This window comes from Lepeophtheirus salmonis, chromosome 3 (genome assembly GCF_016086655.4).
Source record: "Lepeophtheirus salmonis chromosome 3, UVic_Lsal_1.4, whole genome shotgun sequence".
In the NCBI taxonomy this organism is placed as follows: domain Eukaryota; kingdom Metazoa; phylum Arthropoda; class Copepoda; order Siphonostomatoida; family Caligidae; genus Lepeophtheirus; species Lepeophtheirus salmonis.
The window spans coordinates 38,881,493-38,900,756 of NC_052133.2; the positions used below are offsets into that span (position 1 = coordinate 38,881,493).

At 30.7% G+C, this 19,264-nt stretch overlaps 1 protein-coding gene across 2 annotated transcripts; it reads right to left on the reverse strand.

The window, feature by feature from the left end:
• Window positions 1-6,955: 6,955 nt before the first annotated feature.
• Window positions 6,956-9,636, reverse strand: LOC121115069 (uncharacterized). Of its 2 annotated transcripts, XM_040709231.2 has the most exons (4): window positions 9,492-9,636; window positions 8,265-8,499; window positions 7,781-8,166; window positions 6,956-7,714 (listed from the first exon to the last, which is right to left on the reverse strand). In XM_040709231.2, exons 2-4 carry the CDS (start codon window positions 8,277-8,279, stop codon window positions 7,207-7,209), a joined length of 909 nt encoding a protein of 302 aa, XP_040565165.1. In that variant the 5' UTR covers window positions 8,280-8,499; window positions 9,492-9,636; the 3' UTR covers window positions 6,956-7,206. The 2 variants fall into 2 exon arrangements, with proteins under 2 accessions (XP_040565165.1, XP_040565164.1); XM_040709230.2 differs by lacking the exons at window positions 8,265-8,499; window positions 9,492-9,636 and having other exon boundaries at window positions 7,781-8,249.
• Window positions 9,637-19,264: the final 9,628 nt, after the last annotated feature.

The window sequence follows — 19,264 nt, forward strand, 5'->3', positions numbered from 1 at the left end:
TTAAGAGAACCTTTATACTTAGGTTAGCTGATTTAATTCAAATTTTTATTAATAGTTAAAAAGAAAAAGAACATAATTTATATAATGAATTTTTAACGTTTTTACTTGATAATGATTCGGCATCAGTGGTAGCTTATATAGCCTGATTTTGTTTTTTAAAACAAGGGGGCTCGAATAAGTTAAAAAGTTGAGATTACAGCAAAGTTTCCTCTTTAATAATTATAATCTTTGGTACTTATTGAAGTTCCTTATTGTAATGTGTTAAATACCATTCCAGCAAACATATCATATAAATTTTAACTATCAAGTTTTACTCATAATGAAAAATACTTCATCAAAGTGAACTAGAGAGTATTAAAGAAAAACATTACAAAATTTACGAGACAAATATAATTATCAAAAGGATTTTCTTCTGAAACATACAGACGTATTGGTAGCAATAAGCATCTAGCATTATTCAGCCCTTTCAGAGGTCCATAACGTAAATAATTATTACTATTTATAATTAAGCAAAGTTTGTCTGATTGTGGAGGATGCATTTCGACAAAACGTATGTTGCTAAAGCTGAGCCCATCATATTAAACAAGAAAAGGGAAGGACCTATTTGGTCCGTCAATATAAAAACAATCTTGAACAGAAATCAAAAAAATTAAAAATTCTAATTTATTTTTACACATTATATATACGCACACTCTAATATTTCATAGACATATATGACTCAATTATAGGCTTTGTATTCAAATTTGTGGGATGAATTAAAGTACCTAAGAATAATAAAGTTTATAACCTTTATTTGATTTGAAAGACTTATTTTGGCCCTGATATGGTCTTTCAAATAAAATATTTCAATTTCTTATTCCTTTATTATACCAATCAATTTAAGCTACTTAAAGTACAATTTGCGGCCCACCCAAAGAGTTAATAATAATAATTTGTTGATAGAAATTGACAATAATTTGCTTTTGTTTTGACGGGCCACATATATCAAATAAAAAAATAAAAAATATGACTTTTTATGAGGTTTGTTGTCTAGCTTGTGTAGCTAAGGCCCACCATATCATATTAAAGAAATGGTAACTCCTTTAGCACACTTATAATGACTATAACTTTACTGGATTTTTATGATGTGGTATAACCATGAATTTTTATCCTTCCCACCAAGGTTAATAGAAATACAAGGTTATACTATAGTGTGTTTACGACTGATGTTTGACTTCCACCACGCTTTTAATAGTGACGTCATAGTGTATATGTAGTTGCGTGTTCCGTTTACATTTTCCATCGTATAAAAAAAGAAACAATCTAAATTCTTGATTCTACAATTTGACAAGGTCTTCATTTTATTAAAAGACGTCCAAACCCATTGAGGATCTTCCACGTCGTAGTTAAGCATATGAAGCTAAGTCTCAGTTTCTACAGAGATTCACTTTGCCATAGTGGACTACAGCGAGGAACGAAGAAGATTGTCGGATTTCACTCAAATCCAATAGGAAAATTAAATTGAAAGCTTATTAGTTATTCTGTGTTAACTCTTCAGCCTTGTCATCATCAATTATTTTTATTAACCTTGGTTCCCACCTAACTTTATTCTTCAATGTTTTTATTTTCACCGTTCAAAATGAACGTAAAAAAAGTGAACGATGAATCGAAACTTTTCTGAAAATGAACTAAAGAACGGGGAAAGGGCAAACGGGTCCAAGCCTGAATAAAGTATATTTCTACTTACTCGCTAATACGTTTGAATTTTCAAAATAGGATTAAATAATTAATAAGAGCGCTATTATCATGAAGATTACAAAAATACACTCGTTTTAAATGTATGCTCCTGAGGATTTGAACGGTTTTAACATCCCTAGTTACATTTTTGACTCCGTTTGTTTGTTAGTCATCAGGATTACGGCAAAAGTTAGAGATCGACTTTGATCAAACTTGCCTTCTAGATTTTATAGGGTCACAGTAAGAGGCCATTAAATTTTGAGAGGTCAAGGTTGCCCAAAACTCTAATTAAAAATGCATGTTCGACCATAGCTTATAAACACATTGAGGTTGGTAGAGGTCAAATTGTTGTAATTATGTAGTTTTAATAAAGAAGCACCATATACCAAATAATCCAATATATTAAAAATTACCATTGGCGGAGGTTGCTCTCAACCGAGTGTCCATTCTAGTATTTAAAGGTTATGCACAAAAATAAGCACCTGTACAAATTTCAGATAGACGGAAAAACAAAAATAAATAAACCCAGCAACAATTCGAATATAATAATTGCACTTCTCTGGTAGTAAATATCATTTGAAAATGATGGATTATTCATACTAGAAAAGACTAATGGATTGACGAACAAGCATAATAGGAACCAAGAGTATAATTCCATAATTATTCAAATGGAAAACAAATATTTAATCCATTTTATAGTAACAAATATTGCATATTTTGATTTAAAAAATTTCAGGTGTCATATATTTCTCAATATATTATGTTAATGCATGTTCGTCAATCCATGAGTCTTGTCCAATATGAAACACCCATCATTTCTAATGAATAATGATATTATAAACGATAACGGAGAATTAAATGATTAGCCAATGAGTTCTACTAATATCTGGAGTGGACCAAGAATCAATCACTTAACCTCATGTAGAAGGAAGTGTATTTTTTTATGCTTAAAAATCAAATGGTAAAACTTAATTGATCTTGTACAATATTACTACCTTTTTATTTCATTTATACATCACGTCGTTATCTTTATGGTATCACGCAACCTTTTATTTTAAAAAAAAAACAACAGAAAAAAGGCCCAAAATCATCTGGTAGTTAGCCAAATAAGTCAGTTGTACCAACCACTATTTATATGGTATATACTCGTAGACTGTCACTGTCTAATGATTTCTTCACAATTTTTTTTAATAAATCACATAGTATTAAAATCTATATAGTATTGATATATTGGCCATTTTATTATTTATATGAAGGAATTTTGGATGTTTCTTCAATGAAATAATAAAATAACTTATCATAACTACTCTTTTAATAAAATATTACTAAGCAATTTTATAATACAGTATCGAATAAAATACTGTGTAGATTTTAATAATATGTAATTTATTTTAAAAATGATGAAGAAATAATATGACAAGGATAGTCTGCGAGTATATAAGATATTTATAGTGGTGGTATGATTGACTTATTTGGCTAAGTACCAGATGATTTCGGGCCTTTTTTGGGGGGAGGGAAGGTTGCGTGATACAATAAAGATAACGACGTGCGAAGGGATGAATCAATCATAATTAATTGATTTCCAATAATATAGTAAACAGTATTGTATGCATGCACAACATTTTCATTTCTAGTCTGACAATAATTAATTAATTTTGATTTATATAATAATAGCATAGTTACACAAGCAATTTTTCAACCAAATTTCAAATCACAACCATTTACAGACTGTTTTAGTAACAAAACAACCAATATATGAGGTATTGTTAGTCATTTTTGGGGTAAAAGTGGCAACACTTGGGTTAGAAATGTCAATAGCGTCTCTCCACAAACTCACTCTAGTCCCGCCTCTCCTTGGTGTAGCAGTTGGGTAAGTAACAGAGTTCCCATTATTAAGTAATTAGGGGAGAGTGAGAAAACATGTTGCATCAAATCTTTTTTTTATAACTGTCATAAGTTTCACAAAATAAAAGATAATTCAATCGCCGGGCAACATGATATAAGTAGTTACATAAGACAAATAATTTCAAAGTATTTTTGATGTTTTTCAATAATTGATAGCCATTTATTGGTGTTTTTGAAACTAACCAAAAGCAGGATACTTGATACACCAAGAGGAGACATGGTATAGGTCAGGATTGGACATCTTGCAACAGGAAGAAACATGTAAAAACTGCAATTCATTATATTCAAGCATTTATTTTACTTTTTATTACAGTTTGTCAGCCTAAAGTAAATACAACTTATAATTATATATATAAGATAAACAAATAAAAAATTTACAGAAATAGAGCAAAGTTAACAATAAAATTAAAAAAATATTTTTTACTATTTACTGTGATTGATAATTAAATTATAGCATGAAATTACACAAAAAAAATATATATATAGTACGTGTATATACAATAAAAAGGGGGTGTAACTAGTCTCCTTTATATTGTTGGAATCAGAATAAAAGATGTGAACTGAATATTGAAACTAATAATATATTACAAACATGTTAATTAATTGAAAAACATACTAGACTAGAACATTTAATAAAATAAAATTAAAATCTCTTTATGCTTTATAAGGATAATATATCTCAACAAATACATCCCCAAAATGTTTACTTTTTGTGTCAAAAATTTCAATATTGAAATTCTCCATTACTTTAAGTATTAGGCAACCCGGGTTTTATGTTGATTTGATAAACAAAGGAAGATATTCAATTTGTATAAAAACAGGGTGGTTAGATAACTTTACATTTTAAAGTTATTTGCAGTGTAGCATATCTCCTTCACAACAGGTATCCTCACTCTCCCATACTCATACGTGTATATATTCATATGGTTATTTTATTTAGTGTGTGAGCGTTGTGATGATATTGTATGTTAAGGGTTAAGATTTGTGAATGTGCGAGGAAAAGCGAGGCAAGTTCGAGACTGGCCACAGTGCAAGGGCTTTTCTAACGATGACGCAAATTTGCTAGACTGCAGGTGGGATCAGTGACGTTTTCAAGAATGAAGCCATCATCAATCTTAACAGGCTGCAGGTCGAGTTTTAGTACAATTTTCCGGATTTGGAAGAGGCAAACCAATGATGGAGCCGTAAAATGTTGCAACAAAGTAAAATGTATATTTACATACTAAACACGGATTGGATTAAAATCAAATTTGTCAAAGACCTATGCTGTGGTCGGAAATGGAGAGTTGTCTCAGAAAAAAGGGGGAATTGGAGGAAAAAGGTTAAGAACCTCTGCATTAAATAAAGCAGTGGGATTTATTTTGTCAATTGTAATTCTTATAACTTTACAGCAAAATTGTATTTTTTAACTATTATATAAAATATTAAAGAATCGGCATTAGGATTTTTTACTAGAATTGCATCTTAATCGGATTTTTTTTTACTAGAATCGCATTGGAATTGGGATTTTTTTTAAATCGTCCAATCACTAGTAAAAATATTCAAAAAAATCAAATTAAAAATTCTCGAAAACTAGATTTTGATCCGAAAAAACTAATTACAGATTTGCAATCAACGTGTTATGTACTATTAGTATTAAAAATTGAGTATAAAAGATTTTTGAAAAAGCAAATTCCCTTTCACTTGTTTTATCATGATTTTCAAAAGTGGACACTCACAAACCACGTAGCCTAAAACCACGTCTATTTATATTGAAGAAGAGGGGGGGGGGGTCAACTTAAAACTACGTATATCTAAATAATGTACCAAGACAATATAATTATGTCATAGGGAAAAGATGAAAAAATGTGACTCATTCTAAAAATAATGGTTATTTTAGAAATATAAATTAATATATTTTTTGTCTTCTTTAAAAAAAGGTTAAAAAGGGCCCAGCAGTGAAAAGTAAGTGGTTTTTGAAGGGGGAATAAAGAAAATAACCAGGCAAGTCCAAAGTGGAAGGGAAAGGGTAAAAATATCATGAAAAAAGAAAAACGTAGCTTATAAATATGTACATCTAAATAACACAAAACGGTCAAAAATATTATTAATAACGTAAATCCCTGAATTAAGAAGTATTTTATTTTCTCAATTCAGATCGTTTATTTTTTTCTAACCACAGTAGCTATAACCACAAATATAGTAATAGTGTTTAACTCTACTATACAACAAAAAATTAAAATAAACTTCTTCTAGTTAATTCAACCAGCACTTGTACTATTAAACCCCAGATCCCAGAGGAGGGGAGATCTTATTTTTTACCACCAACAATATTTTGAATTTTTGTTAGGTGCGGAGTTTTATACTTAATTACACAAGATACTTGTAAGGATGAATCTTTTTGTTCATGGGGGATAGTTTAAGAACTCAAACGTGATTAAGGTTAACGAGTGAAAAAACAAATCTTTGTTCCTTAATATTCAAAATGTCCACCTTTACAATTCCAGCCTCTACACGAGGTCTCTTGCACACTCTGATGACATACTCATCAGACATAACCATCCACTCCCACTCAATGGAGGCCTTCAGCTCAATAGTATTTATGTGGGAGACAGCATAGACCTTAACCTCAATAGCACCTCAAATCCCATAGTCAGATCTGGTTAGGAAAGAAGTCACAATGTTCATGGCCAGAAATTCGCCATTATTTCATTTTATGAGTTTTTCAAACTTTCAAACAATGTATTGCCCTACTTTAATTCGGTTGGAAAGTTTTTCTTACGGACACTAAATTGAAGCTGTCGAAGAACATAATCCTGGTAATAATAATAAGACTTATAATCGAATCAGGTGTATCTTAAAATTGGACAAACTTAGTCCTTAACCCAAATGTAAAGTACCGCATAATATTTTTTTTTAGTGTATATAAAAGCTTAGGGCTGGCTGGCTATAAAAATCCTTGGTAAATCCCATTAATTAAAAAAATATTTAGACATCAAATTATTCAGTATTATTGTGTATTTCTATAGTAAGATTACATTAAACGCAAAAGTCACATATGATAAGAAATAATAATTAATGAACATCATGGTAATAACAAGTGAGGTAACTTGAGAAATAGGAATTGTTGTAGGTATAATAGAACAGGGGCGTCCGCAGGATTATATATATTTTTTAGTTTTTTTTGTAAAAAATCTGAAAATAATAATTTTTGGATGAAAATTTTAAAAATTAAATGTTTTGGATAAAAATTTTAAAATTAAATTTTGCATAAAAATTTCGAAAATCTGAAGCTATTAACAAAAAATTAATATGTTTGGAAAAAAATTTCAAAAATTCAGTTTAAAATATTATATTTTTGGGATTTTCTTTTAATATCCACAGCTTCAAACAAAAAAATAAAATTTTTGGAAAAAAAATTCAAAAATTATATTTTAGATATTATTTTTCTTTAAATTTCAAATATCAAATTTTCTAGTAAACGTCAAAAATGACTTAATTTGGGGAGGGCTACCACCCCTTCAGCTCACCCCCTGCAGACGTCCCTGTAGAATACAGTCATATATATTATAAACTTCAAAATAGAGTCTAATAACGGGTTATAGCTCATTTCCCAGAATACCTTCTTCTTTTGAACCCTGAGCGAAATGGATTTTTCCGACGTCTCTTCATATATAATTTTTTGTCTTTCCCTTTTTTCAATTTAACAAGTTCAAACCTTTTTCTGAACTTGGATTTGAGTAATTTAGAAATGGCCTTCCTGGACAATTGAGATCGTCGTTTACTTAAAAGAATGGGTTGTCTTTTAAAATGATCTAGCCTTCGTATCTTGTATTTCCTATTTTCTTCAGCTTTACGCATGGAACTTTCATACTTACGACGTTTCATTCTATCAATTCCATGATTCCCATGGACAGATATTTTTCTTCTTAGTGTATTGTCCAGCATATTTGATCGTTGACCATTATGGGACAACCAGTTATTTCGACTAGGGTCATTATTTATGTCCACATTTTGAAGATTAGTTGGATCGTAACGATACAAATCAGTTTCATCTTTCATGGTGTCGATACTATCATAATCCAAATCACTTGGACTGTTCCATAAATATTGACTAAAATCATATATGTAAAACAATTTTTAGGGGATTTAAATATATTATAAAAAACAAATTAATCACTTTTCATAGTCCTCCTGCTCGTAATTTGCTTCTTGTATTAAAGCATGAGTTCCATTTTGAAGTCCAACTTCTCTGCAACTAATTAAGGATCCAGCAGTCCCTCCTAATGCCCCTCCAACCAGTCCAGCCGTAATAATCGTAGCAACTGGAGCAAAAGGTCCTGACAAGAGTGCTGGAAGCACTCCAGATCCTCCAACCATAGTCAAGTGAGGTATCAGAGTAGGACAAGATGATATTGCACCAGTATAAGCAGCTGCACCGAAACTACCAAGTAATGATCCTGATTTCACTCCTAAATCAAGTCCTGGACGTGCACACACTGGGAGAACATGCTGTATGATAGCAGATGAGTCATGAAGAATGAGTAGCGAAATGAGGAATGTAATCTTGAATGAAAGGTTCATTATTATTTCGAGTTTGAACTAGTATAATTGTATGTATGTATAACTGATGTTAATTCATGAGGATTCCTTAATCGACTTACCGTCTTCGTTCTCATTTTCAGTCCTGTAAACTGACTAATTGAACAAATTCAAATTATTATTTTTTTCATGTTGTCTTGTTGGTGATGATTATCAGACAAGGTTACTACGGTTGAAGGAAGCGTTGTCATATTTCCTTATTTTCATTTCATTTCCGAGGTATTCATTCGAATAAGAAATTATCACATTTCTAAATTAATTGCCCCGAGTACTCCTTAGAATCTTTAGTATTCAAAACTAGTTCAAAAGTGTAAAGAATAAATGCATTGAAGCCGTAAATTATGAGATAGTAATTAATTTGCATGAGCATTATGTATTTAAACATATATAATCATTCATGAAAAAACTTGGCTATGAGAAGTTTACAAAATAAGATAACTATCAATATTATTTTATTATTTGAAGTAGGGGAGACGGGCCCAGTTGCAACAGTCCCTTTTCTCAAACATAAAAAAAGCTACAGGCACAAAATTTACATAACAATTTTACAGGAATGCATATTATTATGAAAAAAAAATCAATAATTTTTGTCTTCTTTTCTTCGAGAAATTGGATAAAAACTAATTTTGAGGGGAATATTAGGGGCGTCCGTAGGGAATAAGCTAGAGGGACTGTAGCCACCCCACCCCCTAAAAAAAGGAATTTTTCCTTTTACTAGAAAATTTAGTATTTCAATCTTTTTTTTCAAAAAATTTAATATTTGGAATTTTATTTCATTTTTCAATTTTTTTTCCAAAAAATTAAATTTTCTGTTCATATCTATAGATTTTTCAAATTTTTCTCCAAAAAATTTAATATTTGAAATTTTTTATTAACAAAATTTATTTTTGTGTGAACATTTGTGAATTTTTGATTATTTTTTCCAAAAAATTTAATATTTTTGAAATTTTTTGTAAACAGCTCTGGATTTTTGATTTTTTTTTCAAAAGAAATTAACTTTTTGAGAATAGCTATGGATTTTTCAAATTTTCTCCAAAAAGTTCAATATTTGAAATTATTTCTTAGAAAAATTTAATTTTCATTGAACAGATGTGGATTTTTAAAATTTTTTCCCCAAAAAATTTAATATTTGACATTTTTTTGTAAACAGCTGTGAATTTTTGAACTTATTTTCCTAGAAATTTAGTTTTTTCAAAATAATTATGTATTTTTGAAATAATTTTCCAAAAAATTCCCCCCCCCAATAACAAAAAACAAAACAACATATATATATAATTTTGCAGACATACCAGCAAATGTAATTAACTAGAGGAAGAATATTTTTTTAATAATAGAGTCCATTTTTTCATTGTATCCTCTGCAACGAAGTTGAACGTTGTGTTTTTGCCTCTGTTTGTTTGTTTGTCAGTAGGGTTAGTGCAAAAGTTATAGATCGATTTTGATCAAACTTGGTACGAAGATTATAAATGATCACAGAAAGTCATTAAAGTTTGATATGTCAAGGTAATACACAACGTAAAATATGAATAATCGACCATTACTTTGGAACAAATTATGATACACAACTCAATTTGATTTTTATATATAGTTTTTAATGTAAATTATATTCATTGAATTATTTTGCTATCATTTGATATAATTTTATTTAAGCTCGTAACTCAAACAGTTATGATTAATTTGAGATATTCTAAGCCTCAGTACAAAAAGACAGTTGCAAAACATTATAGAATTTTTATCGAATTTAATATTCTTTTTGTAATTATTCGAGCATGTTTTTTAGCGAGGGGAGGTCCCTGAATAGGTCTTTGAGAGTGAATTTATCAAATCTAGGTATAATACTAATATAAATATTATTATAACTTAATCTACTATAATACTTTGAAATTTAATAATTCAACAACATGATAAGTCTAGTTATTTATTGCTCAAAACATATTATTATCTTCACCAACAAAGTTGAACAGAAGCTATGTTTTAGTTTCTGTTTGTTTATTTGTCTGTATGTCTCCAGGGTTGAGGCAAAAACTCAAGACCGATTTTTACCTAACTTTGTATGAAGGTTATATACAGTCACAGTAAGAAGCCATTAAATTTTGAGAGATCAATGTCAAAGGTACCACAAAATGTAAAAAATACATTATCGACAATAACTATCGAACATATTGAGGTAGCAGGCTCAATTTGTTGTCATTATGTAGGCTTAATAAATATGCTTCATATAGCAAAAAATTCAAGGTCGAGACTAACGGTTAAAGTCACATAAAAGGTCAATAATGCATAATCGACCATCACTTTTGAACAAATTGAGATACAGAGCTGAAAGCAACCCTCTGTGGCACACAATACATTTGTATGTGGACTCAAAAATTAGAACATTTTAGAAGCCGTTTTCACTTCTACATATTTTTATTTTGTGCCATTTTTATGACAAACTCTTGAAGCAATCGTTGATAATTAAACAATTTTCTACACTTTTTATTCAATATGTCCCGTAGACCTATTCAAAAATATACTTTTTTGAATTTTAATATGTTACCACATTTTTTCCGATGCTTTAAAATGTAAAAAGCTCCAAAATAATTTTTTTGGGGGATCTAAGTATACTCTATACCCTGCCTCATCGGCCTCAAAGTTTTTTAAAATGCCTTTATTGATGATTTTGTGTAGTTTTTCGACAAAAAGTATAGATAAAACACGCCATTGAATGCCCAAAAAGACATTAAACTAAAATAGCGATTTATGAATTATACTTTTTATTATCTAAGTATCAAGATTGCCCAGAACAATGAAGGTAAAGAGAAACTGTTTTTCTAATTGGTATTACAGAAATTATACTTAAATAAGAAAGTGAGGTAAGTGTAAAGTCTTTCGCTTTTTGATCGCACAAAAACAAAACATACATCAAATGGTAGCTTTTTGAAAGTTCTTTCAAATGGCTCCAAGTACAAAATTGTCTGACTTTTAGGACTGAGGCCAAATGGCCTCGAAGAGGATTCTAATTTTTGAACTCATCACCCTGTATAACACATACTAAAGTATGAATACAAATGATATTAAATTTGATTTAATTCAATATTGCGCATTTTTGACTTTAACATGGAGAATAAACTATATTTCTTTTAGTAAAAATGACGAGAGGTGAAGGTTTAAGGTCTTCCAAATGCCCATTATAGTTTATTCTTTTTTTTTAAATTTCTAACTCATATTCGATATCTATTTAATGACTACATTTACTGGTGCAACAATTGAAGTGTCGAATTGACTATAGACTGGTATAGACTATAAATAAATTCCAACAATAGTAGAGATAAGTTAAGATGTTGTATTAAAATTATGTCTAACACAAACCAAATCGGAGAAATTGGACCCAAAAATAAAAAATTGTTCCAACTGTTCCCGGTTTTCCTACTTCATTCGTAATATTGCAAAAAATTGTCTTAAATCGGCAACAAATATGATATATGGCCCATCATCACAAAAGACAGCTAGAATGTTTTTTCACTAAATTGAGTGTGGATTATTACATTTGTATTCTTCCACGAATAATTATGGTCAATTTCTATAAACAAATTATCTTTATTAAACCTTTAGGTGCATCGCAAATTGCTCTTACAGCGACTAAAATTGATCGTCACATTAAAATAATGAGGAGTTGACAGATTTTATTTGAAGGGATAATATAAATATAAGTTTAATAAATCAAACAAAGGTTCTAAACTATAGCTTGGGTATCTTTATAGGCGCGTCCGAAGGATTATATATAAGAAGTAATATTTTTATAAAATATATGTATTTATATATTATATAATATAAATATTTATTGGTATTTTTATAAAAATAAAATCCAAATTAATAGTTCAAAAATATTTTTTTGGGGCTGTTCAAGAAAAATTCAAAAATTAAATTTTTTGAAAAAAAATTCAAAAATTCACAGCTGTTCTCAAAAAAATTTCAAAAATTCACAGCTGTTCTAAAAAAAAATCAATAATTAATTCTCAGATCTTCATTTATTTAAAAAAAAATTTAGCTGTTCAAAAAAAAAATTCAATTTTTTTGGAAAAAAAAATTTTCACAGCTGTTCAAAAAAAATTAATTTTTTTTCTAAAATCTACAGCTGTTCACAAAAAAAAAAAAGATTTGAAAAATTAATTTTCAAATATTAAATTTATTAGAGAGAAATTTAAAAAATTCATATTATTTCGGTTATTCACCAAAAATACATTTTTTTGGAAAAAAAACATAAAAAATTAAATTAAATTTCAAATATTAAATTTTCTAGTAAAGATCAAAAATTCATTAATGGGGGGGGTTCATCCGCCCTCCAGCACACTCCCTGTGGACGTTCCTGCTTAATTCATCCCACAAATTTGAATAATTGACTCAAATATTTTGGGATTTTATCTTTTTTTTTTTTTTGTTCAAGATTACTTTTATGCTGACACACCAAAAAAGTAATATATTTACATATGTGGCAAAAATGCAGTAGACTCCGCTACATTGGAACCCACAATCATTATTTGATCAAATGATTAAGCATGAAATTAAGCTAAATATTCATTTACATAGAGTAATATATTATGTTTTACTCGTTTGCTTTATCAGATCAAGATTATGCATAATCATACCAAATTTCTAACTTGGTATAGTTGCAGTTTATCGAAAAATAAAAAGAATGTCATGTATTTAAATGATTTTGCAATTTCACAATTTAAAATGAAATCACATGAATTAGAAAATTCCCAATCATCAATATGATTATCATCAGTGATGAAAATCCTGTTTATAATGGCCATGTTAACAAAAGAAACTAAAAATCAACATGGTAACCCTGACAATTTGAGAATGTTTAGGAGAAGATCAGCGACAATTAGCTGTGACAAAGCAGGAAGTGGAGAAGGAAATAAACTAGGAAATTGGCAAGAATTACTTTAATATACATCCCCTATTCTACTTTGAGTCCAGCAAGGACCTACAATTTTAACTCCTCAACAAATCCTCAGGGTTATGTTCTTCTTTTAAGAGCCCACACGAATATTTAATTAGATTTGGAATATAATTGGATCTATTTATATGAGGATGTTCACTACTCAGGAATTAAAAAATAGTGACAACTGCTAAGGAAAGGAAAATTCATTCTTCCGATTACCAATTCCAAAAAAACGGGGCAGTTAAAAAAATTCACAGGATTGACATCAATAGTGATATGGAAAGAAATAAAGGAAATAGATGATGAACATATTAATAAAATAAAATATCACATTGAATTTTGATAGGTTTAATATTGTCTATAGCACTTTGTCCATCTTTTGACTCGCATCATTGTTAGGGATATAATTTTTGTAGATAAAGTTATTACAGTTTTATTCTCATCACGCTCAAAAGGCCCATCCCTAGTCATTTTTGATCGGGGATGTTTGATACTTTGGTCTATAACATGAGAACAGCATTTAAAAGAGATTTAAGAGTCGAGACATAGACGGATACAATACATATATATTCAAGAGTGGAGATCAATACAATACTAAGACGTTAAAGAGTTTAGACCAATATAATATCAAGACACTCAAGAGTTGGTACACTTGCCGTGCCAAGACAGACAATAGGACATGCCCAATGGGGCATGAGCGTTATTTACTTAGATTAGATTGTAAGTAAGGCTACAGTAAGTGTCGCCATCTTGCACCAAAATAGTACACTCCGTATATGATAATCTTATTCTGGGACATATAAAAAGGGGATTTACTACAGAACTTGACTTCACTCAATCCCTCTACGATAGTGGATCTAGAAAGTGTATCACCTGTCGATGTATACTTCTACTCAGTCATTTATTTCAACCATCCTCCTCATCTACTTCATGTATCCTGACATTCAGAATCCATATTTTCGCTAATAAAGTGAAGGACATTCGTCCCCTGGAGTAGGCTCTCATCTACAAGCTCCATAAAGGCTCCTTTATTTCGAATAATTTCCTCCGTCTCAACAAACTACATACTTGATTCTACACTTTGACAAGGTCTTCATTCTATTAAAGACATTCAAACCCATTGAGGATATTCCACGTCGTAGTGTAGTATATGAAGCTAATCCTCAGTCTCTTAAGAGGATCACTCTCCCATAGTTGACTGCAGCAAGCAAAGAAAAAGATTGTTTAATTGTACTCAAATCCGTTAGGGAAATTAAATGGAATCCCGGTCTAGCCATACCCCTACAAAAATTTGTAGTGTTGCTCCTTTGATATGCCATAAGTTTGGTTACGGGATTAATGTCTCTAGTCTTTAATTTTGAGCTCGAGTCTTCAAAATACGAATTCTTTATATGGTATTTTTATGTAGATTTGTTACATGATTTTAATGGATATCGTGTATCGAAGCCTCATTCTTTCACAATATATGTGAGTAAATACGGTTCAATTGTTTTACTAATAAACGTGAAATTATATATGGTAGAAATAATTTACATTGTTATGTTATCGGTTTCTAAATCTACTAACCAAACTATTTCTTCTTATTCAACTAGTTAACATTATCTCTATGGTTAGCAACTACTGAATAAGATTTTTTGAGATAAAGAAAAAGGATTCACAGGGTGGTCCAGACTTATAGTACCATCAACAACATTAAATTAATCACAGATTATGGTTTGAAATATCAGAGGAGTCCACAAGGGGTGAGCTGGAGGGGATGTTTATTTCCCAAATTAAGAATATTTGCTTTTTACAAAAAAAAATCCAAAAAAGTTCATTTTTTTGTCAAAAGCTATAAATTTTTATAAAAAAATTATATTTGAAATGTAATTTTTGGAATTTTTACAAAAATTAAATTTTTTGTTAATAGCTGCAGATTTTTGATTTGAAAAAAATAATTGAATATTTGAAATTTAATTATTTAAAATCTTTTCCACATAATTTAATTTTAATTTTTTAATTTTAAAATGTAATCCTGCGAACGCCCCTGTATTATACATATATTAATACTATTTTGCAGGTCTTGCCTGAAACACAATGGCGTAGACGCTTCTTCGCTCACTTGCAACAAGTACACACGAAGTCTTCCGGAGTATTTTGGCAACACGTCACGTGCATAGAGAAAGTGGAAGCGAGACATATCATACTAATGAATTGAGAGCCATGTTAGCATAAGTAAGGAAGGGATTTGTCTAAAAAAACAACTAAGTTTACCGATTACAATGGGAAAAACAGTTGAAGAGTGTACTCTTTTTTCCTTTTTGTTCATTATTTAATATGTCGTGGGGGCGTTAACATCTTCCTCTTAAAGAAGAATTATCGCCTTTCTTTGGTGTAATTTGATTTAAAAATGCGTACTAAAATTAATTCATATGAATTTAAACAGAATTATTATGTTTTCCCTGCAAATCTTATCTAAATCTAGAAGGTTATCTTATTTATAACAGTAAATCATTTTCTAACATCAAAGTCATATAACAGGCAGCTGATAATAACAATTATATTAATTCAGTAATACCATATGCCTCGCTCCTACCTTCGCCTCGTACTCTTACAAAAATCCCATATCTAAACATCCGATGCCATTTATATGATTTGGGGGGGGGGAGAGAGAGAGAAAATATATTACTGCTATAGAGATGACATCCACAATTGCATTTGGGAAGGGAAAATATTGTAATATTGTATGTATTTAAGTGTTATACAGTATAAATTTATTAAACATTTAAAAAAAACTAAAGTAAGGGGAATTCATCATTTAGATCGAAATGTTAACACCAGGAGGATTTATAAAAGAATGAACAAAAAAGAAAGAAAAAAACGATAGGACCAACCGTTTTTCCTTTTCTAATCTCAAAACTGATATTTTCTTTATTTTTTTGCATGACCTTAGTCATTACAGAGTCATTGCGGATCCCAGAAAACTGTATTGACTTCCCAATTGGTCATACCCATGAAATTCTAGATACCAGGAATAAGCACGCATAATTTATATTCCCACATATATAGATTGCAAACCCCAATCAGTATCGTGAGATGCTATCAATTCCCACATATATTCTACATACAATATTATCAATTAAATGACGTTAAAGTTAATTTTGGACCACCCTGTATATTGTACATAAATTGCAAGTTAAAGGTTCCCAAATAAGATACCCATATATCGTCACGGAACTCTAAACATGATCTAGAATTCTATGGTATTGTACATAATATTTGTTTTACTATGAGCATACAAAAACACTTATTCTTCCTCGACTTTTTGATAAGGAATATTCAATTAAGTAGCTACTAGCTGCCTATGCATGTATGAATATGTTTATACTTAGTACTTACCGGCTATGTGTACTGTAGATAACAATATAATGAAAAAATATTTCAATTTCTTTTGCTATAAATATTATTTTATATTATTAATAAGTATCACGTAAATAAAGATAATTTCATTGTATTTGCTTAAAACAATTCATATCCTGTATTAAATTTATACCTAGTTAATAATAAACCATTGTTCAAATCAAATTTAAAGGTCTTATCTACGTAGTAATACAATACATACAGTGTGCGGTTTTACAATTAAGAATTTTCGAGAACAGGAGATAAACCTTTTTATTTCTTAAATTAGAAGATATATTTACAAATCCATTTATATACAAACGTAGGGGCTCTCAATGAACTTAATCGTTCAATCCGACCATCCTCAGCCTCAACCACGGCCTCCAACCTGGTGCAGAACCTGCTGCACGCCTTAATCAGGTGATCTTTATTCATATTGTTCACAGCCTCAACAATGGAGGCTCTCAGGGAAGCCAAATTATTGTGAGCACGCTTGTTGGACTCCCTCTCCAAGACGCCCCACACAAAATTGTCCGAAGTTTTGCACGCCGGGGAGCTAGAGGGCCACATTTCCTTAGACCAGAACATCTTCAAATTGTCCGAAAGCCAATTTCGTACGCAGATTGATCCTGTATATTTTATAGAAGAAAATAATCGTAACTTAACATATTGATAACTCCTCCAAGAGTTAAATGAGTTAAAACGCCCCCATACAACCATTGGCCAGGCCCTCCTCATAAGAGGATAATATTTATATACATATATAAATATACTGAGAATAAATTTTTATATACGACCATAAAAATAGGAAAATTATTGACTTTTTTTTAAATGTCATTGTAAAAATAGAAATAAATATTATTTTCTAAAAAAAGTAATTAAATGTTATATATTTCTCTATCCCAGGCTTTTTCCTTCTATAGGTCAGTCTTTGACATTATTTACCAGTACAGCAACCAATACTTCCTTTTAGAATCAAGATCAGTATTTTCTCCACCTGGTACCTCAGAAAATATCTAACACAACCTACACTTACTCCTTTTTTGCTTATTTAATCTGTTGCAAAATCCCAAGAACTCCAGAGCAAAGCATCAAAGTAATTAACAATAAGTATCTAACCGCTCCTGAGAAATGGTTTAAGTACAGAGTTCTTTCGGGTACTCTTTAAAAAGGCTGGGAAATACTACAAAGACGGGCGAGCAGATTGTTTTTTTCTGCGGTTTAACAAGAGAAACAATCGACCACATAATATGGGAATGCAGCAGATTAACAAAAATCTACAGTGGCATACAAATCATCAATGAAGAGGGATTTGCCCTCAAACTTTCGAAAAATGATTTTTTATCAACAGCAAACGACGAAAAATCGACGCAATAATTACAAAGGCACAGTATATAATATACAAATTGTGCACAACAAGAGAAAATAACTTTGATGGCATTTTACCTATATTAAGATTGCATTTCAGGACTTTGAATGGGATTATTTGTTAATTATGATTCTATTGTCATGAAGCTATCGACGGTTTTTGATGATTGAAAGGTAAATTTGTATTGTAGTACATGATTACCAATGGTGATTAGAATGAGCGTGTATTTTAGTTTTTTAATCCCTAGTGGCCAACAAAAAAATTAAAAAAATGTTATATAATATAAAAATTCTCAAAATAAAATAGACATAAATATTATAAAAGTAAAATATATTTTTTATATAAAGAAAGGTAATTTAATAAATATAAAAAGGGCACCATATTTTATTTTATTAAAAAGTGTCAAATTTATCTTTGCCCAAGGCCGTCCTCACTGTAGAATCGGCCCTACCCATGGCCAGGATTAGAATTTGGATTGAGGAATTACAGAGTCTGCGGAAAGTTCTATTAAATGTTTATTAAAGTACTAATGATATAACTAATTACATAATTTGTATATAATTATAGACACAAGTTTCAAAATCATTTGACATAACTTTAATTCGAAATGGTCACCCTTAGCCTTGACCATAGCCCGAAGTATCTCTGGAAAGAACTTGCATGCTACCACATGAACTAATCCATGACGTTTAGGTCGCGGCTGGAGAAGGGGGGAGCGAGACTGTCTTGTTTTTGAAGCCCCTCAAATTGCCCCCACACCACCACTCTATCTCTCTGGATGTGTGGGAGGGGGCACGGTCCTGTTGGAAGGACCAATAGCTCATTCAAGATGGTGTTGATGTATTCCTTGTTGATGATCTTCACCCCGGCCGGTGCAAACACCAAGGGGGACTTCCCTGTCTCAGTCACAGCCTTCCAATCCATCACAGACTGTGGCTTATGTACTTTATTGATTCCATGGTCACCCAGCTCACCTTTTTTGGGTAGAATCCGATCATTTTGGGGATTAAAAGCCTATTCCATAGTGAAAATCTTCTCATCACTGAACACGTGCCAGTCCTCAGTTTTTGAAGAATGACATTGCTTCTCTGAAGTCTTTTAGCCTTGACCTTGCTTGTCAGGTGCTGTTTGTTTCTTCCATTTGTAGGGATATATTCCGAGGTTATCTCGGATAAGGTATCCCACTGTGGTTGCACCCATGTTGAAATTCATGGCCATATTGGTGAAGTTCCTCCTGGGATTTCTTACAATCCTTGGCTTGACAACTCCGGTCTTCCTTTTTGACCTTGGTTTGGCTGATGTGGGTCTCTCCTTCATAGATTGAGTATCCTCGTACCTCTCAATGGTTCTCTTGATGAGCATGGGGTTAACCTCCAGGATCTTCAGGC

Excerpts from the sequence above, each read along its gene's own strand:
- LOC121115069 (XM_040709230.2), bottom strand. The coding sequence starts at position 8,184 with ATGAACCTTTCATTCAAGATTACATTCCTCATTTCGCTACTCATTCTT. Across the intron at positions 7,715-7,780 it reads GAGCAGGAGGACTATGAAAA|TCAATATTTATGGAACAGTC; the intron begins GTGATTAATTTG and ends ATATGATTTTAG.